At 43.8% G+C, this 26,398-nt stretch overlaps 3 protein-coding genes across 3 annotated transcripts in view; 1 reads left to right on the top strand and 2 right to left on the bottom strand.

Moving 5' to 3' along the window:
• The window catches only part of LOC135518219 (carboxyl-terminal PDZ ligand of neuronal nitric oxide synthase protein-like), a 159,342-nt gene extending 148,713 nt beyond the window's left edge, over positions 1-10,629 (bottom strand). Inside the window, exons 1-2 of the mRNA XM_064943212.1 lie at positions 10,007-10,629; positions 9,138-9,209 (exon numbers count right to left, since the gene is read on the bottom strand). Of these exons, the coding sequence (XP_064799284.1) occupies positions 9,138-9,209; positions 10,007-10,111 (177 nt within the window). The 5' untranslated portion in view covers positions 10,112-10,629. The remainder of the gene's footprint in view (positions 1-9,137; positions 9,210-10,006) is intronic.
• polm (polymerase (DNA directed), mu) overlaps positions 1-26,398 on the top strand; it is a 392,822-nt gene that overhangs the window by 38,021 nt on the left and 328,403 nt on the right. The gene's annotated exons all lie outside the window — the stretch shown is intronic.
• LOC135518214 (U6 snRNA-associated Sm-like protein LSm1) lies at positions 18,882-22,163 on the bottom strand. Its single transcript, XM_064943201.1, has 4 exons — positions 21,987-22,163; positions 21,468-21,536; positions 21,259-21,374; positions 18,882-19,393 (listed from the first exon to the last, which is right to left on the bottom strand). The coding sequence occupies exons 1-4, from the start codon at positions 22,054-22,056 to the stop codon at positions 19,205-19,207; spliced, it is 444 nt and encodes a 147-aa protein (XP_064799273.1). The 5' UTR covers positions 22,057-22,163; the 3' UTR covers positions 18,882-19,204.

Here is a 26,398-nt window from a genome sequence, read left to right as displayed (position 1 = left end):
CTTACCCCTGTACATATCTACCTCCATCACCCCAGGATCCCTGTCACCTTACCCCTATATATATCTACCTCCATCACCCCAGGATCCTGTCACCTTACCCCTATACATATCTACCTCCATCACCCCAGGATCCCTGTCACCTTACCCCTATACATATCTACCTCCATCACCCCAGGATCCTGTCACCTTACCCCTAGACATATCTACCTCCATCACCCCAGTATCCCGGTCACCTTACCCCTATACATATCTACCTCCATCACCCCAGGATCCTGTCACCTTACCCCTATACATATCTACCTCCATCACTCCAGTATCCCTGTCACCTTACCCCTATATATATCTACCTCCATCACCCTAGGATCCTGTCACCATACCCCTAGACATATCTACCTCCATCACCCCAGTATCCCGGTCACCTTACCCCTATACATATCTACCTCCATCACCCCAGGATCCTGTCACCTTACCCCTATACATATCTACCTCCATCACTCCAGTATCCCTGTCACCTTACCCCTATATATATCTACCTCCATCACCCTAGGATCCTGTCACCATACCCCTATACATATCTACCTCCATCACCCCAGGATCCTGTCACCTTACCCCTAGACATATCTACCTCCATCACCCCAGTATCCCGGTCACCTTACCCCTATACATATCTACCTCCATCACCCCAGGATCCCTGTCACCTTACCCCTATACATATCTACCTCCATCACCCCAGGATCCCTGTCACCTTCCCCCTATACATATCTACCTCCATCACCCCAGGATCCCTGTCACCTTACCCCTATACATATCTACCTCCATCACTCCAGTATCCCTGTCACCTTACCCCTATACATATCTACCTCCATCACCCCAGGATCCCTGTCACCTTCCCCCTATACATATCTACCTCCATCACCCCAGGATCCCTGTCACCTTACCCCTATACATATCTACCTCCATCACCCCAGTATCCCTGTCACCTTACCCCTATAGATATCTACCTCAATCACTCCAGTATCCTGTCACCTTACCCCTATACATATCTACCTCCATCACTCCAGTATCCTTTCACCTTACCCCTATACATATCTACCTCCATAACCCCAGTATCCCTGTCACCTTACCCCTATACATATATACCTCCATCACCCCAGTATCCCTGTCACCTTACCCCTATACATATCTACCTCCATCACCCCAGTATCCTGTCACCTTACCCATATACATATCTACCTCCATCACCCCAGGATCCCTGTCACCTTACCCCTATACATATCTACCTCCATCACTCCAGTATCCCTGTCATCTTACCCCTATACATATCTACCTAAATCACCCCAGTATCGTGTCACCTTACCCCTATACATATCTACCTCCATCACCCCAGGATCCCTGTCACCTTACCCCTATACATATCTACCTCCATCACCCCAGGATCCCTGTCACCTTACCCCTATACATATCTACCTCCATCACCCCAGTATCCCTGTCACCTTACCCCTATACATATCTACCTCCATCACCCCAGTATCCCTGTCACCTTACCCCTATACATATCTACCTCCATCACCCCAGGATCCCTGTCACCTTACCCCTATACATATCTACCTCCATCACTCCAGTATCCCTGTCATCTTACCCCTATACATATCTACCTAAATCACCCCAGTATCGTGTCACCTTACCCCTATACATATCTACCTCCATCACCCCAGGATCCCTGTCACCTTACCCCTATACATATCTACCTCCATCACCCCAGGATCCCTGTCACCTTACCCCTATACATATCTACCTCCATCACCCCAGGATCTTTTCACCTTACCCCTATACATATCTACCTCCATCACCCCAGTATCCCTGTCACCTTACCCCTATACATATCTACCTCCATCACCCCAGGATCCTGTCACCTTACCTCTATACATATCTACCTCCATCACTCCAGTATCCCTGTCACCTTACCCCTATACATATCTACCTCCATCACCCCAGGATCCCTGTCACCTTCCCCCTATACATATCTACCTCCATCACCCCAGGATCCCTGTCACCTTACCCCTATACATATCTACCTCCATCACCCCAGTATCCCTGTCACCTTCCCCCTATACATATCTACCTCCATCACGCCAGGATCCCTGTCACCTTACCCCTATACATATCTACCTCCATCACCCCAGGATCCCTGCACATGGAAATATGGTATTGGAACTGACTTTTTAAATATTTGCTGTATATAGTTTGCTTACTTACTTAATTTACATTTCATAACTCTTTTTTTCTAGTAATACATTGTTATTGATTATTGAGTTGTTGGGCTTTGAGTTGGCAAGAAAGGCATTTCACTGTTTTTGTGCATGTGACATGACATTTTTTTTGTATTATTACGTTAGTGCCTAGTTGCAAACAGGATGTATGTTTTGGAATATTCTGTACATGCTTCCTTTTTATTCTGAAATTGTAACTACAATGTTGTTTTCTCCAATCACAACCATTAAACTCAAACTGTTTTAAAGTTACCATTGGACTAATGGTGCGATCCCTGAGCGGTTTCCTTCCTCTCCGGCAACTGAGTTAGGAAGTACGCCTGTATCTTTGTAATGACTCGGTGTACTGATACACCATCCAAAGTGTAATTAATAACTTCACCATGCTCAATGGGATAGTCAATGTCTTTTTTATATTTTTACCCATCTACCCTTTTTTCGAGGCATTGGAAAACCACGCAACTTATTATGTGACTTAAGCACATTTTTACTACTGAACTTATTTAGGCTTGCCATAACAAAGGGGTTGAATACTTATTGAACAGCTTTTCTTTTTTTATTAATTTGTAAACATTTTGAAAAACATAATTCTACTTTGACATTATGGGGTATTGTGTGTAGGCCAGTGACAAAACAAATCTCAATTAAATCCATTTTAAATTCAGGCTGTAACACAACAGAACTTGGAAAAAGTCAACAGGTGTGAATACGTTCTGAAGGCACTGTACGGTATCTCTCTATTATGTGTGTGTCACACTCTGACCATTATTTGAGTTGTTTGTTTCTATGTTTTGTTTGGTCAGGGTGTGATATGAGTGGGCATTCTATGTTGCATGTCTAGTTAGTCTGTTTCTATGTGTTCTGGCCTGATATGGTTCTCAATCAGTGGCAGGTGTTTGTCATTGTCTCTGATTGGGAACCATATTTAGGTAGCCTGTTTTGTATTGTGGTTTGTGGGTTATTGTCTATGTGATGTTGCATATTTGCACTCAGTTTTGATAGAGGTCACGTTTGTCTTGATATTTTGTTTGTTTGTTTAGTGTACTTCGTGTTTTTCGTCTTTCGTTAAAGTAAGCATTCACACCACGCTGCGCTTTGGTCTCCTCAATACGACGATCGTGACAGAATAAACCACCAACAATGGACCAAGCAGTGTGGTAACGGCCATTAGCAGCAGCGTCAAAGAACGCAGGACTCATGGACTTGGGAGGAGATTCTGGACGGCGAAGGACCCTGGGCACAGCCAGGAGAATATCGCCGCCCCAAAGCAGAGCTGGAGGCAGCGAAAGCAGAGAGGCGCCGGTATGAGGAGGCAGCACGGCAGTGTGGCTGGAAGCCCAAGAGGCAGCCCCAAAAATGTATTGGGGGGAGGCACACAGGAAGTGTGGCGAAGCCAGGTAGGGGACCTGCGCCAACTTCCTGTGCTTACCGGAGAGAGAGAGGAACCGGGCAGGCTCCGTGTTATGCAGTGGAGCGCACTGTGTCCCCGGTGCGTGTGCATAGCCCGGTTCGGTACATTCCAGCTCCTCGTATCGGCCGGGCTCGAGCGGGCATCGAGCCAGGTGCCATGAAGCCGGCTCTACGCATCTGGTCTCCAGTGCGTTTCCTCGGGCCGGCATACATGGCACCAGCCTTACGCATAGTGTCCCCGGTTCGCCAGCACAGCCCAGTGCGGGCTATTCCACCTCACCGCACTGGTCTGGCTACGGGGAGCATTCAACTATGTATGGTTGGGCAGGCTCGGTGCTCAAGATCCCCAGTGCGCCTTCACGGTCAGGTCTATTCAGTGCCACCTCCACGCACCAGCCTTCCGGTGGCAGCTCCTCGCACAAGGCTACCTCTCAGTCTCATCCCTACAGGTGCTCCCGCCTGTCCAGTGCCGCCAGAGCCTTCCTCCTGCCCAGCGCCGCCAGAGTCTCCCGTCTGTCCTGAGCCACCAGCGTCTCCCGTCTGTCCTGAGCAGCCAGAGTTTCCCGTCTGTCCTGAGCCGCCAGAGTCTCCCGTCTGTCCTGGGCCGCCAGAGTCTTCCGTCTGTCCTGAACCGCCAGAGTCTCCCGTCTATCATGAGCCGCCAGTCAGCCAGGAGCCGCCAGAGCCGTCAACCAGCCAGGAGCCGCCAGAGCCGTCAGCCAGCCAGGAGCCGCCAGAGCCGTCAACCAGCCAGGAGCCGCCAGAGCCGTCAGCCAGCCAGGAGCCGCCAGAGCCGTCAGCCAGCCAGGAGCCGCCAGAGCCGTCGACCAGCCAGGAGCCGCCAGAGCCGTCGACCAGCCAGGAGCCGCCAGAGCCGTCGACCACCCAGGAGCCGCCAGCCAGCCAGGAGCCGCCAGCCAGCCAGGAGCTGCCAGAGCCGTCAGCCAGTCCGGAGCTGCCCCTCAGTCCGGAGCTGCCCCTCAGTCCGGAGCTGCCCCTCAGTCCGGAGCTGCCCCTCAGTCCGGAGCTGCCCCCCTTTAATTAGGGTCTTAGACCCAAGGTTGGAGGCGAGGGTCGCCACTCTAAAGAGGCCCTTGAAGAGGGAAATGACTATCGTGGCAGTGTGGGAATAATTTGGAACAGTTTCCAAAATAAAAATCACTTAGAGCTGATTTGCAGGTGTTCTTACAGTCTTTTATGTCCAACAATTATTAGAAAACTTGGGGGCCCAAATAAAATCACCCACTGACCAAATTCAGCCCACGGGCCGCCAGTTGGGGAACCCTGGCCTATGCTTTAAGTTGTGACAAAACAAAAATTTGACAATCCTCTCCAATCTGACATTTTTTTTATTTGTATACTCAACTAATATTTAGAGGTAATAATAACTTGAATAATAATTATAAAATGCTACTGATAATAACGAAGTGTAATGGTAATAGTGAAGTTGCAGATAAAAATGTACATGTTTGAGTCTGATATGTGCCAGTGACCATGTACATTGGCCTGGCCAATTACCATAACCTCAAATCCCAAGACGTCACAGCCCTACATCCATGAAAAGACAACCTCTCCCTCAACGTCAGCAAAACAAATGAGTTGATTGTTGACTTCAGGAAGTAGAGGAGGGAACATGCCCCGATCCACATCAATGGGACTGTAGTAGAGAGTCACAAGTTTTAAGTTGCTTGGTGTCCACATCACAGAGGACTTGTCATCACCACCACTCTTGTCAAGAGGGCGCAACAACGACTCTACTTCCTAAGGCGGCTGAAGAAAGCTCACTGTAAACACAATACACTCAAACCTACAATAACAGATGTTGACAGACTGAGAAGAAACCGTCTTTTGCTCAGTCAGAGCTGCTCACTAATCTGTCTGTTATTTCCACTGGGTCTGCTCCATGCATGGTGTTAAGTCAGGCTTTAGTAAGAGCCTTGTCATCTCTCAGCCTACCAGCTGACTCACGGTTACTCAGTCACTCTCTCAGTTACTTTTTACATGCTCTGACCTGTGTCGTTCTAAAACCTTTATACAAGTCTTCCTGTTGGGAAATGAAACTTGGGCAAATGAAAGGGTAAGGCTAAACGATGACGGCAGCAATGATTCAGCAGAGCATAATAATAATCATGCCACTATCCACGGCAATGAAAACGCCACACACACCTTCCTATCTCACACTCACGATACCCTCCAGTAGTGTGTATGCAAGACATCTCTCTCGCATTACACTCTTTCCCTTCGCATTTCGGCAGAATACACATATCCCTGGCCTGTCACAGTATGCCCATATGAGAGGGTGAGCTTAGTTGTCCCATAAACAGCTACATTTTGAAAGGCCGTTGTGCACACCACCGACACACAGTGTTTGCATACAGGGCGGAGGTGAGGGCTCTGGGGGTGTGCTGCCAAGAAAATAACCTCTCACTCAATGTCAACAAAACAAAGGAGATGATCGTGGACTTCAGGAAACAGCAGATGAAGCACCCCCCTATTCACATCGAGGGGCCGCAGTGGAGAAGGTGGAAAGTTTCAAGTTCCTCTGCGTACACATCACTGGCAAACTGAAATGTTACACCCACACAGACAGTGTGGTGAAGAAGGCACAATAGTGCCTCTTAAACCTCAGGAGGCTGATGAAATTTGGCTTGGCACCTAAAACCCTAATAAACTTTTACAGACACACAATGGAGAACATTCTGTCGTGCTGTATCACCGCCCTGGTATGGCAACTGCACTGCCTGCAATTGCAGGGTTCTCCAGAGGGTGGTGCGGTGTGTCCAACGCATCACTGGGGGCAAACAACCTTCCCTCCAGGACACCTATAGCCCCCGATGTTACAGGAAGGCCAAAAATACCATCAAGGTCAACAACCACCCGAGCCACTGCCTGTTCACCCCGCTATCATCCATAAGGCAAGGTCAGTACAGGTGCAGCAAAGCTGGGACCGAGAGACTGAAAAACAGCTTCTATCTCAAGGGTATCAGACTGTTAAATAGCCATCACTAGCACATTAGAGGCTGCTGCCTATATACATAGACTTGACACCACTGGCCACTTTAATAAATGGAACACTGGTCACTTTAATAATGTTGACATATCTTGCATTACTCATCTCATATGTATATACTGTATTATATTCTACTGTATCTGAGTCTATGCCGCTCTGACATTGCTCGTCCATATACAGTGGCAAGAAAAAGTATGTTTCTTTGGAAATACCTGGATTTCTGCATAAATTTGTCATAAAATTTGATCTGATCTTCATCTAAATCACAACAATAGACAAACACAGTCTGCTTAAACTAATAACACACAAACAATTATACTTTTTCATGCCTTTATTAAACACACCGTGTAAACATTCACAGTGCAGGGTGGGAAAAGTATGTGACACCTTGGATTTAATAACTGGTTGACCCGCCTTTGACAGCAATAACCTCAACCAAACGTTTTCTGTAGTTGCGGATCAGACCTGCACAACGGTCAGGAGGAATTTTCTACCATTCCTCTTTACAAAACTGTTTCAGTTCAGCAATATTCTTGCGAAGTCTGGTGTGAAGCATCTCAAATCGGGTTGAGGTCAGGACTCCAACTGGGCCACTCCAGAAGGTGTATTTTCTTCTGTTGAAGACATTCTGTTGTTGATTTACTTCTGTGTTTTGGGTTTGTCCTGTTGCATCACCCAACTTCTGTTGAGCTTCAATTGGAGGACAGATAGCCTAACATTCTCCTGCAAAATGTCTTGATACTCTTGGGAATTCTTTACATACTTTACAGTTGGGATGAGGTTTTGATGTTGGTGTGCTGTGCTGTACCTTTTTCTCTTCACACGGTGTTATGTGCTCCTTCCAAACAACTTGACTGTAGTTTCATCTGTCCACAGAATATTTTGCCAGTAGCGCTGTGGAACATCTAGCTCCATTTGTGCAAACTTCAGACGTGCAGCAATGGTTTTTTTGGACAGCAGTGGCTTCTTCCATGGTGTCCTCCCATGAACACCAATCTTGTTTAGTGTTTTACCTATCGTAAACTCGTCAACAGAGATGTTAGCAAGTCTTTAGCTGACACTCCTGGATTCTTCTTAACCTCATTGAGCCTTTTGCGCTGTGCTCTTGCAGTCATCTTTTCAGGGTGGACACTCCTAGGGAGAGTAGCAACAGTGCTGAACTTTCTCCATTTATAGACAATTTGTCTAACCGTGGACTGATGAACATCAAGGCTTTTAGAGATACTTTTGTAACCATTTCCAGCTTTATGCAAGTCAACAATTCTTAATATTTGGTCTTCTGAGATCTCTTTGTTCGAAGCATGGTTCACATCAGGCAATGCTTCTTGTGAATAGCAAACTCAAATTTCGTGAGTGTTTTTTTTGTAGGGCAAAGCAGCTCTAAACAACATCTCCAATCGCGTCTTATTGATTGGACTCCAGGTTAGCTGACTCCTGACGCCAATTAGCTTTTGGAGAAGTCATTAGCATAGGGGTTCACATACTTTTCCCAACCTACACTGTGAATGTTTAAATGACGTATTCGATGTAAAAAAGAAAAATACAATAATTTGTGTGTTATTAGTTTAAGTCTGTCTATTGTTGTGACTTAGATGAAGATCAGATCAAATTTGATGACCAATTTATGCAGAAATCCAAATATTTCCAAAGGGTTCCCATACTTTTTCTTGCCACTGTATTTATATATTCTTTATTCATCATTCCTGTACTTAGATGTGTGTGTATTGGGTATATGTTGTGAAATTGTTAGTTATTACTTATTATATATTACTGCACTGTCAAAGCTAGAAACACAAGCATTTTGCTACACACACAATAACATCTGCTAAACACGTGTATGTGACCAATAATAATGATTTGATTCTCAAAGGAACAAACAGCTGTAAAGAAAAATGCCAACAAACAGAGAAACACAGGCCGAGAGAAAATGATAGACTTCTTCATCACGCATGTCAACCACCACTCCAGCATCTCTATAAGTGTATGTGAGTGAGTGAGTGAGTGAGTGAGTGAGTGAGTGAGTGAGTGAGTGAGTGAGTGAGTGAGTGAGTGAGTGAGTGAGTGAGTGAGTGAGTGAGTGAGTGAGTGAGTGAGTGAGTGAGTGAATGAGTGAGAATGAGAGAGAGAGCAAGAGAGAGAGCGAGAGAGAGAATGAGAGAGCGAGAGAATGAATGAGAGAAAGAGAGAGAATGAGAGAGAGAGAGAATGAGAGAGCGAGAGAATGAATGAGAGAAAGAGAGAGAATGAGAGAGAGAGAGCATGAGAGAGAGAGAGAATGAGAGAGAGAGGATAAATGCATGTCAGTTCTGCTGTTGGAGAGGATGTACAGTATTATTGTAGGTTCACATGTCACACAAGTTGGTTTTTATGTGATCTGTGCAGTGGGTTGATGCTCTCAGAATAACAACAGCAGAGAAGCAGATCAGTGTTGATGATGTGTGTCTTACCCTGATCCTCCTCATGGCTGCTACGATCTCCATACGACTGTTGGGCCTGGGAACATCCAGACTGCCCACATACTGAACAACACACACAAGACATATGTTATAGATAAGACAGGTATACAAAACCTAGTTCTACATAGGACAATACACTCAACATACAGTTATAGACGTAACAAAACACAATAGTATGTTTTGATAACACTATATGACACCTCTCCTTGCAATTATCCTGTGTAAGTAGTTATGCATAGTCTAGTAGCCGATTGCAACCAATAAGTAATTATATGTAGCCTTCTAATATTGTTTAGGACAATATAACTAGTTATTGATTTTTTGACTGTTATTATACTGCTATTCACACTTGTAGTGTTTTATTATAAGCATCTTGTAGGATGCATCTCAAATCTTTTTTTACAAACTTAAATGTATATAATGTTCTGTGTTTTCTGTTTTGCCTCCTTTTGACTAATTCATTAACAATAGTTTGAGTAAGAACCGTCAATATTGGGTACTCTGGTGAAAGTAGGCTACAGAAATGGAGGGAAATGTGAATGTTTGCAGGTTTGGAAAACTTACTCCAAGAAAGCACATTTGCAACATATGGGGGTGGGGGAAATTTGACAAATGATCTAAAGGCACTGGAAATAAGTCACGTCGTTACCACAAACGTGCACCTGTCCTGAGTTTCATAACGTAACCATGTCAAATTAAATTATCGGCTAGTCCTACCCCAAATGAGACCTTTGAAGTTGGACACCAAAATATAACGCGGCAGCAGAACTGTTTCAAGACGCTCAATGGGAAAGACAATGAATACAGGGAAAACATCAAAGTGCCTTGTTTATTCTAGAAAATGTACATATACATTTCACCTTAGCTTGAAAATGTATCCCGTGTTGATACGCTTCTTCGTTATGGAGGGGGACCCGCGAATCCGCGACATCGTCCACCAGATTGTACCTGTTCCGTCCAGGCATATTCAGTCCTATTCCTCTGGACCTAACAAACGCGAGTGAAGGAAACACTACCAGAGAACGATGTTAACATGGGAAAGAACACACGTTACGAGGCATATCCACCACTGACCCACTGAGATGTGGCACACAGAGTGAGCTCCCCGTGGAGACCTGAGTCCATTGTTGCGATAGCTCCGCGAGAGTGGCGCTCAAAGCGCAGAGAGGGGACCCGTCCACCGAAGGGACAGATTTGGGCGCCTCTTTTTCTTTTATTCCAAGAGCGCCTAGTCTTGCTGCTGACACTCCTTTTGTCAATATAGGGTTCTCTGCTTAGCTAACCTAATCAACCCATAGACTGTCCAATACTAAACCACAGTAGTAACTTCTCTCAGGTAGCCCTAGCATTGGTCTGTTGCAGGTGGCTGTTGGCCGCTTGCTGGTGGATGTCGCTTTGCCGGTGTTTTTGAATCTCGGCCATTGTTGGAAGCATTGACGCTGAGCCCTCCCGCTTCAAAGCCATAGACGTTAGTTCAGAGCGAGTCCTGATTGGAGCAAAGTTCCAATACATGACGTAACCCCAGTGTTTTTTGGAAGCGTCGACAAAATAAACACTCAACCATAAATAATAGTACATGTCCCACCCTTTCTGTCCTGTCAAGGCCGTTTCTTTAAAATCATATCACTGTGTAACATGGTTTTTGACTTTATTGATTTCAGATTGTAAAAACTTACCCTGGTGAAGAGCCTATTGAAGCCGACCTTTGATGACCCGTACCACTACACCACTGCCTACAATGTAGCAACTGTAGAGCTTATGCTCTTAGAAAAAAAGGTTATTTGGGGATCTATACATAACGTTTTGGTTCTTTGGACGAGATTAAATAACCCTTTACTTAAAAAGGAAGGATAGATAGATTTGATAGGATAGGTAGGATAGATAGGACTACCTACCCAGTGAAGTCAAAAACCCTTGAGGGTTCTATCCAATGATGCATATAAACCCTGATTGCTGTGTTATATATTGCCATTTAAGGGGCCATATTGGCACTCCCCAGTAGTAGTAGTCCTCCATAGAAATGAATGGAATTCGACAGTGTTTCAATTAAATGTTTCAAGAGCAAAATTAAGGTTCACCTTCCAACAGGACAACAACCATAAGCACACAGCCAAGACAAAGCAGGAATGGCTTCGGGACAAGTCTCAATGACCTTGAGTGGCCCAGCCAGAGCCCAGACTTTAACACGCTCGAACATCTCTGGAGAGACCTGAAAATAGCTGTGCTTCAACGCTCCCCATCCAACCTGACAGAGCTTGAGAGGATCTGCAGAGAAGAATTGGAGAAACTCCCCAAATACAGGTGTGCCAAGTTTGTAGCATCATACCCAAGAATATTCAAGGCTGTAATTGCTGCTAAATGTGCTTCAACAAAGTACAGTGTAAAGGGTCTGAATGTTTATGTAAATGTCATATTTCTAAAAACTTGCCTTTTGTTTTGTCATTATGAGGTATTGTGTGTAGATTGATGAGGGAAAAAACATTTTAGAATAAGGCTGTAACCTATCAAAATGTGGAAAAAGTCAATGTGTCTGAATACTTTCTGAAGGCACTGTGTGTGTATGTATGTATGTATGTATGTATATATGTATGTATGTATATACACTGCTCAAAAAAATAAAGGGAACACTAAAATAACACATCCTAGATCTGAATGAATGAAATATTCTTATTAAATACTTTTTTCTTGACATAGTTGAATATGCTGACAACAAAATCACACAAAAATTATCAATGGAAATCAAATTTATCAACCCATGGAGTCACACTCAAAATTAAAGTGGAAAACCACACTACAAGCTGATCCAACCTTGATTTAATGTCCTTAAAACAAGTCAAAATGAGGCTCAATAGTGTGTGTGGCCTCCACGTGCCTGTATGACCTCCCTACAATGCCTGGGCATGCTCCTGATGAGGTGGCGGATGGTCTCCTGAGGGATCTCCTCCCAGACCTGGACTAAAGCATCCGCCAACTCCTGGACAGTCTGTGGTGCAACGTGGCGTTGGTGGATGGAGCGAGACATGATGTCCCAGATGTGCTCAATTGGATTCAGGTCTGGGGAATGGGCGGGCCAGTCCATAGCATCAATGCCTTCCTCTTGCAGGAACTGCTGACACACTCCAGCCACATGAGATCTAGCATTGTCTTGCATTAGGAGGAACCCAGGGCCAACCGCACCAGCATATGGTCACACAAGGGGTCTGAGGATCTCATCTCGGTATCTAATGGCAGTCAGGCTACCTCTGGCGAGCACATGGAGGGCTGTGCGGCCCCCCAAAGAAATGCCACACCACACCATGACTGACCCACTGCCAAACCGGTCATGCTGGAGGATGTTGCAGGCAGCAGAACGTTCTCCACGGCGTCTCCAGACTGTCGCGTCTGTCACGTGCTCAGTGTGAACCTGCTTTCATCTGTGAAGAGCACAGGGCACCAGTGGCGAATTTGACAATCTTGGTGTTCTGCCAAACATCCTGCACGGTGTTGGGCTGTAAGCACAACCCCCACCTGTGGACGTCGGGCCCTCATACCACCCTCATGGAGTCTGTTTCTGACCGTTTGAGCAGACACATGCACATTTGTGGCCTGCTGGAGGTCATTTTGCAGGGCTCTGGCAGTGCTCCTCCTGCTCCTCCTTGCACCATGGCGGAGGTAGCGGTCCTGCTGCTGGGTTGTTGCCCTCCTACGGCCTCCTCCACGTCTCCTGATGTACTCGCCTGTCTCCATGCTCTGGACACTACGCTGACAGACACAGGAAACCTTCTTGCCACAGCTCGCATTGATGTGCCATCCTGGATGAGCTTCACTACCTGAGCCACTTGTGTGGGTTGTAGACTCCGTCTCATGCTACCACTAGAGTGAAAGCACCGCCAGCATTCAAACGTGACCAAAACATCAGCCAAGAAGCATAGGAACTGAGAAGTGGTCTGTGGTTATCACCTGCAGAACCACTCCTTTATTGGGGGTGTCTTGCTAATTGACTATAATTTCCACCTGTTGTCTTTTCCATTTGCACAACAGCATGTGAAATTTATTGTCAATCAGTGTTGCAATTTGATTTCACAGAAGTGTGATTGACTTGGAGTTACATTGTGTAAGTGTTCCCTTTATTTTTTTGAGCAGTGTATATATACACACATATACACAATGTTTGGCTCACATAATATAATTTAAAAGTATGCATTAGGGTGTGTAATAGAATAAACGTGGCTTCCAAAATATTTTTAAAAATGGAGGAGGAGTACTAAGATGGCTGTGCGGTGGCTTCAGTACAGCGCCCCTGTGAGTCCAGGGTTTATATACATCATTGGTTCTTTCCCTACCCCAAAGTGTAGGCCTATTTGGGATTTTAGAAATCAACACCTAACAAAAGCTAACCCAATTACATCAAGCTCTAAAACGACAGCTAGCATTCCTTTTTAATTTGTTTTAGCTGTTTTCCATTGACATTTACATGCATGTTAATAATGCTGCTGCATGATTTCGCCTGGTCAGAAAAACAGTTCCATTTTTTTCCACCTGTGGGTTATGGGATATTGTTTGAATGTATGTGTTTTGAGTTCGTGCACATAGCATCTCTGTTGTCACGGTTTGTTGTTAGTTTATTGTTTATTTGTTTTTGTCATTGCTTAGTTTCACTTTCATTCAAATATGTGGAACTCAACATACGCTGCGCCTTGGTCCGACCATCATTATTACGAACAACATGACAGTTGCAGAGGCCTGAGTGGTAAAGACCAAGGTTGTTACACGCCAAATGCAACAGGAAATAATGTGCTTAATAAAAGCATACATTCTATATATAGAACATTTGAGTCAATTCAACATTTGACTGCAATTCTGATTTTAAAAAACAACTGCCAATCCATTCCTTCTTGATGACACAAGAGGACGGTGGTTGAACCAACTTAGGGTTGATTTGCAGGTTGACTCATAACCCGCAGTCCCCGCAGTTATATCCACGTGGTGGGCGGGTTTAGGGACATTAAATACTGTGTGGATGAAGGGCCGGTGTGTAGTGGGCAGCTTGAATAAAGAGAAAACAATAGTCTAACTATAGGCTACATTGAGCTTTTTCTTTCATTATTTTTAGGCTTTCTGGCATTATTGTGTAAACTTAAGCTTTAGGGTCGAACTGTAGCTACGCACCAAATAGCCCACACCAATCACCAAAAGCTTTTGGGAATGGGCAGAAAGTCAGTTTAATTCAATAAGAGAAAAGCTGCAAAATGGAGAGTTGGTGAATGGTAAAAGATAATGACTGCAGTGCCAGCTATGTTTTGTGTGATGATGATGAGGCGTGCTATACAAATTTGGCAGTCACAAGACGGGGACTTCAAATAGGCCTATGGCACGTCAAGGGAACTGTATCCTTTTCTGTTCAGATGGGTTCAATGGAAACTGAGATCTGGACACTGACAGTAGGTCTATAACCTCTTGCATAGCCTTCATTTTTACTCCTGCATAATTAAGCTTTTTTTTGCAATACAATTATAGGCCTACAACAAAATGTAGCCTACATTTAGACTTGGGAACAGGTGTTGAGAAATATTTCTTTCAACATCTTGAGAGAACGAAAATGTGCAGTTACCACCTTTACAAACGGTCCCTATCTTTATCAGCATCATGAAAGCTGAAAGTATTTCCACCAAATCAAGTATCCATCCAAGCAGACATTAAATCTTATCAGAAACATGTTGAGTCATTTTCACAGCTTTCTATTTCCTTACAACCGGTCAAACCCATTTTATGCAGAAAATCTTTCCTGTTTTTTAGTTATTGCATTCTCCCCAGTCCCTAAACATCATTCCTGTTTTTTAGTTATTGCATCCTCCCCAGTCCCTAAACATCTTTCCTGTTTTTTAGTTATTGCATTCTCCCCAGTCCCTAAACATCTTTCCTGTTTTTTAGTTATTGCATTCTCCCCAGTCCCTAAACATCTTTCCTGTTTTTTAGTTATTGCATTCTCCCCAGTCCCTAAACATCTTTCCTGTTTTTTAGTTATTGCATTCTCCCCAGTCCCTAAACATCTTTCCTCTGTGAAAGAAGCAAAGATGACTTTAACAACATCAACTTGATTGAAGCATTCATTCCATCAATTTATGACATTCCATTGAGCAAGGCTTTATTTTAGTCTTCGAGGGCAACATATAGGCTAATGACAGAAGAGAAGCTGCATGTATATACAGTTGAAGTAGGAAATTTACATACATCTTAGCCAAATACATTTAAACTCAGTTTTGCACAATTCCTGACATTTAATCCTAGTAAAAATATCCTGTTTTAGGTCAGTTAGGATCACCACTTTATTTTAAGAATGTGACATGTCAGAATAATAGGAGAGAGAATTATTTATTTCATTCATCACATTCCCAGTGTGTCAGAAGTTTACATACACTCAATTAGTATTTGGTAACATTTCCTTTAAATTGTTTAACTTGGGTCAAATGTTTCAAATAGCCTTCAACAAGTTTCCCACAATAAGTTGGGTGAATTTTGGCCCATTCCTCTTGACAGAGCTGGTGTAACTGAGTCAAGTTTGTAGGCCTCCTTGCTTGCATGTGCTTTTTCAGTTCTGCCCAGAAATTCTCTACAGGATTTAGGTCAGGGCTTTGTGATGGCCACTCCAATACCTTGACTTTGTTGTCCTTAAGCCATTTTGCCACAACTTTGGAAGTATGATTGGGGTTAATATCCATTTGGAAGACCATTTGCGACCAAGCTTTAACTTCCTGATTGATGTCTTGAGATGTTGCTTCAATATATCCACATAATTTTCCTACCTCATGATGCCATCTATTTTGTGAAGTGCACCAGTCCCTCCTGCATCAAAGCACCCCCACAACATGATGCTGCCACCCCCGTGCTTCACGGTTGGGACGGTGTTCTTTGGCTTGCAAGCCTCCCCCTTTTTCCTCCAAACATAATGATGGTCATTATGGCCAAACAGTTCTATTTTTGTTTCATCAGACCAGAGGATATTTCTCCAAAAAGTACAAGTCTGGCTTTATGGCGGTTTTGGTGCAGTGGGTTCTTCCGACTGCTGAACGGCCTTTCAGGTTATGTCGATATAGGACTCGTTTCACTGTGGATATAGATACTTTTGTACCTATTTCCTCCAACATCTTCACACAATGTCCTTTGCTGTTGTTCTGGGATTGATTTGCACTTTTCACACCAAAGTATCTCTAGGAGACAGAACGCATCTCCTTCCTGAGTCGTATGATGGCTGCGTGGTCCCATGGTGTTTATACTTGCGTACTATTGTTTGTACAGATGAACGTGGTACCTTCCGGGCATTTGGAAATTGCTACCAAGGATGAACCAGACTTGTGGAGGTCTACAATTTTTTTCTGAGGTCTTGGCTGATTCCTTTTAAATTTCCCATGATGTCAAGCAAAGAGAAACTGAGTTTGAAGATAGGCCTTGAAATACATCCACAGGTACACCTCCAATTGACTCAAATGATGTCAGAAGCTTCTAAATCTATGACATAATTTTCTGCAATTTTCCAAGCTGCACAATCAACTTAGTGTATGTACACTTCTGACCCATTGGAATTGTGATACAGTGAATTATAAGTGAAATAATCAGTCTGTAAACAATTGTGGGAAAATTACTTGTGTCATGCAGAATGTAGATGTCCTAACCGACTTGTCAAAACTAGAGTTTCTTAACAATACATTTGTGGAGTGAAAAACGTGTTGACGACTCCAACCGAAGTGTATATAAACATCCGACTTCAACTGTAATTATAGACAAGTTGACTAACAACCTGCCTACCAAAATGTCAAAAATTATAAGCAGAAACATATCTGCTGAAGAAAAATCCTGCACCCCGTCAAAAAAAATGGTTCAGCTGTTTCTCAATGGCCTACAGCCATGTTTTATATTTGTGGATTATAGACCATTTATGCTCGCTCTGAAAATGCGATCCGTAGGAATCATACGGAGGGTCTGGTGCAATTGCAGAGCCTCTGGAGGCTTGCTGAAGCCAAATCGAGTTCTTATTATACATCATTTATTATAAATAATTGATACATAATCTACCTCCTCTCAGTCAGCAACAGTCTTCTATTGGCTTCATGAAACATAGGCTCGTCCCTCAATTGACTCCCTACTAAAATACGGAAATAAAATAAACAATTAACTATTTTCTAATGTCGGCTGGGTATGTAGGTCTTTTTGACATATCCCATAATATAAAAATGACGTTTATTTGAGAGTTAGCTGGCTAACTTGTAAAGTGGCGAATAAAAGTAGCCTTTTCTGTCTAGCGAGCTGCTTACAAACGTGCTCAAAATACTTTGTCTAGCCTATAGTTTATCATATGACTTGTATTCATATATTTGAATTAAATAAATCAACTTTGCTTACCTTAACACATTGAAAAATAACTTGCTTATTGGTAAGAACAGAGCAAAAGACACTAATGGACAAGGTATATCATATTGCATTGGTAAAGTTGACATGGCATATCATTAGGCGGCAGGTAGCCTAGTGGTTAGAGCGCTGGACTAGTAACTGAAAGGTTGCAAGATCAAATCCCCAAGCTGACAAGATAAAAAATCTGTGCATATTTCCAAACTATCTTTGCATATAATGACAATCAATTCTAAAAAAACATTGCTGATTATCTTGTTTATTATATTCTTCACTCAAATGATGACTATTTAATAGCAGTAGACAATTCATGCTTCTATATGGAACCATTTTGGTTCAGTGAAGAAAAACCTCTAGGGTTCAGATCAAAGAACCCTATAAAAGGGTTGTATTTAGAACTTTTAGGAGTTCCATATATGAAGCAAATGATACCCCTTTTGGTTCTATAAGGAACCTTTCTTCTATTTTTTCTACAGTGAGGGTAAAATAGCTTAGCACACAGTGTGAACAGTACCAACTATGACATTAGCATTCAAGATACAGAAGAATCAGAAAAAGAAGAGGTGAAGATGTTCCCAGGGTGAATGATGAAGGGATGTATGGAGTGAATATGGCCTGATTTTTTTATATATTTTTTTACACACACACACACACACACACACACACACACACACACACACACACACACACACACACACACACAGCAAATATTAATTTAAAATATGTGTTATTTATTATAAGCTCCCAATAATTCATTGGATAGCATTTAGAATCAAGTCTTATGCTTTTTATCAGATCAGGCTCGAATTTAATCGTAATCAATCACACATTTACTCAGGTGTCATATACATGTGCAATGAGCCTAATCAAATGATATCTGGCATTTTAGCTGCAAATGTCTTTAGTGACACGAGCACCAGGGGCTCCCGAGTGACGCAATGGTCAAAGGCGTCACTGCAAAACCTGGTTCGATTCCAGGCTGTATCACAACCGGCTGTGATTGGGAATCCCATAGGGCGGTGGACAATTGGCCCAGCGTCATCCGGGATAGGGTTTGGCCGTCATTGTAAATAAGAATTTGTTCTTAACTGACTTGCCTAGTTAAATAAAAATAAATAATTAAAAAACAACAGACATATGCAGAAAGAGGCGAGTAAAGACGCATGGCTGAAGTAGTGCAGGCACGCCCTCTACTGGTCAGATATAGATCTGCTCCAAAAGGAGGCTCAGCAGCAGGTACACCAGTGCGGTTTCAGCACATCTTGGACTGGTAACTCCGATAGACCTAGCTACTCAAACATAAAACTACAGCTAAACTAAAACACAACCAGCTATAACACACGACACACCATGTTCTAAAAAATAAAAGTGTTTAATACAAACAAAGGCCTTTCCAGTGATGTACAACTTTGATAAATCCTCTTTTCACTTCTGTACAAATCAAAATGTAGTTTTCATTACACCTCACAAAATAGTTTAAAAGAATGGTTCAAACAAAAACCCTGTACATTTATGTCAGTGCCATGATACTCTTAGGGAAACATAATATAAAACTCTGAATGTGAAATAAGGTGCTTCGTCATAAGGTGCCCAGTACATTGGGGATTCACTCTCCAAGGTAAAGTAAAGACAGTGAACTTGGATCATTACCTATTGACCGTGTTCGTATGTACCGGTCAGTATTGATGCTGTACTCCATATTCGTCCATGATGTCTGGTCTGGGCATGACCAGGCCTCTCTCCTTCAGGGCCAGGTGTTTGGTCTTCTCTGCCTCCTGCCTGCTCTGCTGCTGCAGTCGCTGTTCCTCCAGGATGTCCTCAATACACACCTGCTGCAGACTGGTGTCACTCTCCTTCTCCAGGTCCTTCACAGGAGTAGACACACATTCAGACATCGGTGTTTGTGTGTGTAGGAGAAGGGGGAAGTTGCATCCCAATATGGCGACCGGAGAATAGGCGATTTGGCGTGTGGAAAGCAAAGCGGTGGGCGAGTGGAAAGCAAAGCGGTGGGCGCGTGGAAAGCAAAGCAGTGGGGGCGTGGAAAGCAAAGCAGTGGGCGCGTGGAAAGCAAAGCAGTGGGCGCGTGGAAAGCAAAGCAGTGGGCGCGTGGAAAGCAAAGCAGTGGGCGCGTGGAAAGCAAAGCAGTGGGCGCGTGGAAAGCAAAGCAGTGGGCGCGTGGAAAGCAAAGCAGTGGGCGCGTGGAAAGCAAAGCAGTGGGCGCGTGGAAAGCAAAGCAGTGGGCGCGTGGAAAGCAAAGCAGTGGGCGCGTGGAAAGCAAAGCAGTGGGCGCGTGGAAAGCAAAGCAGTGGGCGCGTGGAAAGCAAAGCAGTGGGCGCGTGGAAAGCAAAGCAGTGGGCGCGTGGAAAGCAAAGCAGTGGGCGCGTGGAAAGCAAAGCAGTGGGCGCGTGGAAAGCAAAGTAGTGGGCGCGTGGAAAGCAAAGCAGTGGGCGAGTGGAAAGCAAAGCAGTGGGCGAGTGGAAAGCAAAGCAGTGGGCGCGTGGAAAGCAAAGCAGTGGGCGCGTGGAAAGCAAAGCAGTGGGCGCGTGGAAAGGAAAGCAGTGGGCGCGTGGAAAGGAAAGCAGTGGGCGCGTGGAAAGCAAAGCAGTGGGCGCGTGGAAAGCAAAGCAGTGGGCGCGTGGAAAGCAAAGCAGTGGGCGCGTGGAAAGCAAAGCAGTGGGCGCGTGGAAAGCAAAGCAGTGGGCGCGTGGAAAGCAAAGCAGTGGGCGCGTGGAAAGCAAAGCAGTGGGCGCGTGGAAAGCAAAGCAGTGGGCGCGTGGAAAGCGGAAAGCAAAGCAGTGGGCGCGTGGAAAGCAAAGCAGTGGGCGCGTGGAAAGCAAAGCAGTGGGCGCGTGGAAAGCAAAGCAGTGGGCGCGTGGAAAGCAAAGCAGTGGGCGCGTGGAAAGCAAAGCAGTGGGCGCGTGGAAAGCAAAGCAGTGGGCGCGTGGAAAGCAAAGCAGTGGGCGCGTGGAAAGCGGAAAGAAAAGCAGTGGGCACGTGGAAAGCAAAGCAGTGGGAACGTGGAAAGCAAAGCAGTGGGAACGTGGAAAGCAAAGCAGTGGGAACGTGGAAAGCAAAGCAGTGGGAACGTGGAAAGCAAAGCAGTGGGAACGTGGAAAGCAAAGCACTGGGAACGTGGAAAGCAAAGCAGTGGGAACGTGGAAAGCAAAGCAGTGGGAACGTGGAAAGCAAAGCAGTGGGAACGTGGAAAGCAAAGCAGTGGGCACGTGGAAAGCAAAGCAGTGGGAACGTGGAAAGCAAAGCAGTGGGAACGTGGAAAGCAAAGCAGTGGGAACGTGGAAAGCAAAGCACTGGGAACGTGGAAAGCAAAGCAGTGGGAACGTGGAAAGCAAAGCAGTGGGAACGTGGAAAGCAAAGCAGTGGGCACGTGGAAAGCAAAGCAGTGGGTACGACTCGTAGTGTAGCCCAATCAGTACAAATAAACGGTCTTGAGTGGCAACAAATCTTCCCATTTGGCCGATTCACTTTTCATACACCCATTCCCGAGTGGCGTAGCGGTCTGAGGCACTGCATCTCAGTGCTAAAGACGTCACTACAGACACCCTGGTTCAAATCCAGGCCGTGATTGGGAGTCTCATAGGGCAGCGCACAATTGGCCCAGCATTGTCCGGGTTTGGCCGGGGTAGGTTGTCATTATAAATAACAATTACAACTTTACAACTACACATACTTTGAGTGTAAGGGGGTCTGTGTGTGTTTGTTGCAGACTTACGATCTCCCCCAGGAGGACTACGTTCTCTCCTCTGACGATAAAGATTCCTCGAGGGATGTCTCCATACCTCTTGCCCACGTGGATCCTCTCCACCGTCTGCTGCAGCACCAGGTTGGCTACACACACAAAAAAAAATGTTTGGTTGCTTTCCGACTATGTTGTATGCAATACTATGGTATTGCAATGCAATGGTTGGAATACTTACATACCAAACTGATCAATGCTTCTGAGAAAGCCGATCAACGTTCTTCCATCTCTGAGCAGGACGAGATGTTTCTCTGTCAATTACAAACAGGCAGCAAAATCATTGTATATTTGATGCAATTACTATGGTTTTAACTGTGCATTTTTGTTGGGAGTTTATGAAAAGAGATCATGATTATTGATGGTTAGATTAGTAGCCTACTGGTCATGCTCTGCTTACAATCGCGGCCTACAGCCGTTGTCCCTGACCTAGGGAGGTAGCTATGTTGACAGATTTGATAACAGTGTTCAGGTGTGCACTCATCTAAGTGTCAGGCACACATCAAGTCCTCTGGTAATGCCATGTGTGTGCATGTCATGTTGACGCTGCTTTACAAGCTGGTATCTAACAAATATATCAATGGACATTATTTCTAAAACCCTCTACCAGAACCAACCAACGGTAAAAACCGGTGCATCTCGACACAACACCGGCTAGCGGTGTTAGCATGCCTTGGAATGGCCATGCAGCGCCATCGACTTACTATCGATATCCTCGATGAGGCTGGCTGTTCCTGGCATGTAGTTCATTTTTGGTCGGCTTGTAAATCTCATGTACACGATGTTTGGTGCGAATTTAGAGGGGTTATTTGCTGTTGTGTCACTGTCTTTTCAGGCCATCGGACTCTCGTGCAGTTCGGTTTGGGCGATAGTGAAACACTTCCTGTTATGTAATGTACGCACAAGACAGTTGGGTAGCCCGGTTCTCTGCTACTATTGGTCAAACCAATTTTTACGCCGCTTGAAGTTTTAATTCTAGAGTGTTATTACAGAATAGATGTATTTGTCTGTAGGTTATAATATTAAACCCAAATAGACACCAGTAATTATATAATCTTCAACAACAAAAATCCACCCACTTCCTATCCCCGTACAACACCATGGTTGTCACTAGTTATCACAGCCACAAAGTAAAACATGTCCTAATTTAAGGTTAGTGTTAGACATAAACAGTGGCGGATTTAGGCATAGGCGACATAGGCGACATAGGCAGGCGCACAGTGCGGCATCTTGCCGGATATGGCACAGGGGCGCTGCACAAAAGAAAACGAATTATGTTCAGAATGGTGTCATTTACGCGATCATTTTTTTATCACTCATTTTACCTTTATTTAACTAGGCAAGTCAGTTAAGAACAGATTCTTATTTTCAATGACAGCCTAAGAACAGTGGGTTAATTGCCTTGTTCAGGGGCAGAACGACAGATTTCTATCTTGCCAGTTCAGGGATTTGTTCTTGCAACCTTTCAGTTGCTCGTCCAACGCTCTAACCACTAGGCTACCCAAGGTACCATGAGCAGGGAATCTATCAAATAGCCCACCTCTATATTTGTACAGTACTAATTACTTATTTTTTATATTTACGAGTCTTATTTTTATATATATTTATATAGTTTTAAATGTTTTGATTATTTATTTGGGTTGTTCCAAATGTCTGAATAAAAATGACAGTTAGTGCAGAATGGTGTTTTGGGAGGGGGGGTTCGCCCAGGGAGCCATACAAGCTAGAACTGGCACTGGATAAGGTTAGCAGTGTGGTTGAAGTTAGGGTTAAGTTTAGGGTTAGGCTTCAAATGTGATTTTGAGTAGAGAACTTGTATAAATAGGTGGAGTTTAGCCATAATTATGACTTTGAGGCTGTGGTAACTCGGGACGACCCAGTACCATACTTGGTTGGTTTCATCATCTCATTCCACAGTGACGCCACAAGAGAGAGTATGATCATGTGTACATGTTAAGAGTTTGACCATGGATGGAAATTCTGGCCATTATCTACTTTTATAAAATACAAATATATTACAGTCTTAAACTTTCTTCCTGCATCTATTGGTCTACAAATGCTTCCCTAAGTTCCCTCAGAGACTATACCATATGGACTCATTTAACCCAAACATCTGCCTTCCTCTGCTGGAACATACACTGAGTGTACAAAACATTAGAAACACCTACTCTTTCCATTACATATTGATGTCACCTGTTAAATCCACTTCAATCAGTGTAGTTGAAGGGGAGGAGAAGGATGTTAAGCCTTGAAACAACTGAAACATGGATTGTGTGTGTGTGTGACATTCAGAGGGTGAATGGGCAAGACAAAAGATTTAAGTGCCTTTGAACGGCAACACTGCTGTTTTTTTCAAACTCAACAGTTTCCTGTGTGTATCAAGAATGGTCCACCACCCAAAGGACATCCAGCCAACTTGACACAGCTGTGGGAAGCATTGGACTAGCATCCCTGTGGAATACCTTCAATACCTTATATAGTCCATGCCCCTACACAGTGGCCATTTTAGCATGTAAATCTTGGTGGGGCAAACACACAAAAAAATGTGGGATGCATGTCACTACACAACACTACACAACACAACACAACACTACACAACACTACACAACACAACACAACACTACACAACACTACACAACACTACACAACACAACACAACACAACACAACACTACACAACACTAAACAATACATTCATTACACTATAACAGTGACAAACGGTGCCCACAAACTGTTAGGGCCTACATAAAGCTGTCCCAACTGCAGAATCCCAACAGCAGAGTCCCAACACCCTACCACTGCTACACCTGGCTATCATCCGAGCCTTGTCTGGCAGCGAAACAGTTCATTCAGCTTCATTACTGCCTTTTTAAAAAACATAGCTGATACGGCTGACTTGCTAAAACAAATGTGGTTTCTACAAAAAAATTAGATGTACAAATTATGGCATAAGGGGACGGACAAGCAGATAAGAGGCAATCCGTAATTTCGATTAAGACATTAATGAGCAAGCGACGACGGACATCGTCAATATAACTATGTGTTCAGCACTTTTGAAATGTACAACGCCAGAATTCAGAACATGGGCCGTTCTTACAACGTACTCACTGTACCAGTCAGAACCGTAGGATAAATAAGTGGGGTATATAAACAGACAATGAAAGCTCTTACAATATTTGATGATAACATTTCTTTAAAACAGGTTATAGGCTATTTGTGCACCACCTAGTTAGAACAGTAGGTGAAATGAAGAGGTGAAAATAGATACAATTATTAGGCACATTAGGCACAGGTCGTTTGGGTCTTTACGTGTCAAAAAAGATACACGTCATATAACGCTATTTGACGCGTTAAATAACACAATTCTGTTATAGAATGTTGTGTGTGCTGAATTTGCACCTGCAAGCCATTACCACAACTACTAACGTTATGTGTTTACCATACCGCGTTTGTGAAAATAGACCAAATTATTAGGGTGAGGCACATTGGTGACTAACAGCTTACGACACAACATACGTACACTTAGTATTACTTTCTTAGCTAAATGATACATTTCTCCCTTGTATATAACATAATTTATGCAGCAGCATACACTACATTTTGTGAAGGTGGCGCAGCGGTCCTTGGTGGGCAAATTTTTGTCTCAAAGTTTGACATGAAAGTCTGCAATTCTCTGGATTTATGGTTGTAACACAGCCATTCCATTGAATAGCTATTCCATTGAATAGCAGGCTAACATTAGTGTTTTTTGCAATGCTTGCAGTTAGCCACTGATTAATTCCAAACTACTCATTGTTGTGTAATCTGTATGTACAATGGCCAATGAGCATGGATACTTTTTATCTATAATGTCTCTTCATTATTTATCTTCAATGACAAGGATTAAAAAGGATTTGCCAGTAGATTGTCGACTTGATGATAACTGACGATGACTGCTAGCTAAGACTTTGAAAGTAAGATGAATCAAAGCTACTGTAAATATAACGTGATTTGATGTCATTCTATCTGTGGCCAATGACCTTGAGCCTTCTTGGATGGGCACTTCTAATATAACTCTATGGCAGAACTCAAGGGGCTAAAATTTTAGAGCTCTAACCTTAGAATTGGGGATGACGTACTGTCCCATGAGTGACAGAAAACTGAGCCAATCGTGACAGAAAACTGAGCCAATCAGGCGCAACGCTCTAAATTTTCTGCTGGCTAGCCCCACCACCACAGAAAGCACTGAGCTAGGCTGAAACACAATTTTGCATCTGCCTTACTCAAGAAAACAAAAAAGAGAATTTTTGTATGCAGCTTTATTAACTTAATTATTTATTTTTTACATTGTTTGCAAACTGATATGTGACAAAATAACAAGCAAAACAGATGATTATTTTTTTTTACCTAAAAGTGTTCCTAATGTTTTGTACAGTCAGTGTACAGTAGGCCTACTCATGATTTCACAAAGATGGATGCATGCATATAACCTGGCTGACAGCAAATGGAGAGTTGGGGGCACTAGTCGCCAAATTCAATTTCCATGGATAAATCCTAAGTAGGTAAACATCTTATAGGCCTACATTTATATCCTCAAACTAACTCGGTATAATTGAAGGATGTGCTTAACTATCTGTTAGTGCTTAGGCCTATAGTTTACATTGGCATTTGAGTAATTTAGCAGACACTCTTATCCTGAGTGACTTACAGTTAGCTAGGTGGGAAAAACCCACATATCTCAATCATAGTAAGCACCTTTTTTCTCAATAAAGTTGCTATAGGCAAAGTCATTGCTAGCAGGGAAAAAAACTCAAGTGCGAGTGTTTGTTCACAAAAGGCAAGTTATTATTTATTTTTATTTTTTTTGGGGGGGGGCTGCAGGATTATTTAAGATACTCTTTTAAGAGGTATGGTTTCAGATGTTTTCGGAAGAGGGGCAGGGAGAAGCTTGTTCCACCATTGGAGTGCCAGGACAAAGAAGCGATTTGTCTGGGCTGACGGGGGCTGCCCTACCGTAGGGGTAGAAGGACCAGGAGAGAAGAGGTGGCAGTACAGAGTACTCAGGTTGGGGTGTAGAGTTTGAACATAGCCTGAAGGCAGGGAGGGGCAGATCCCCTTGCTGCTCTGTAGGCAAGCAG

This window comes from Oncorhynchus masou, chromosome 28, assembly GCF_036934945.1.
Source record: "Oncorhynchus masou masou isolate Uvic2021 chromosome 28, UVic_Omas_1.1, whole genome shotgun sequence".
NCBI lineage: Eukaryota > Metazoa > Chordata > Actinopteri > Salmoniformes > Salmonidae > Oncorhynchus > Oncorhynchus masou.
This window is presented reverse-complemented; position numbering and strand designations above follow the sequence as displayed.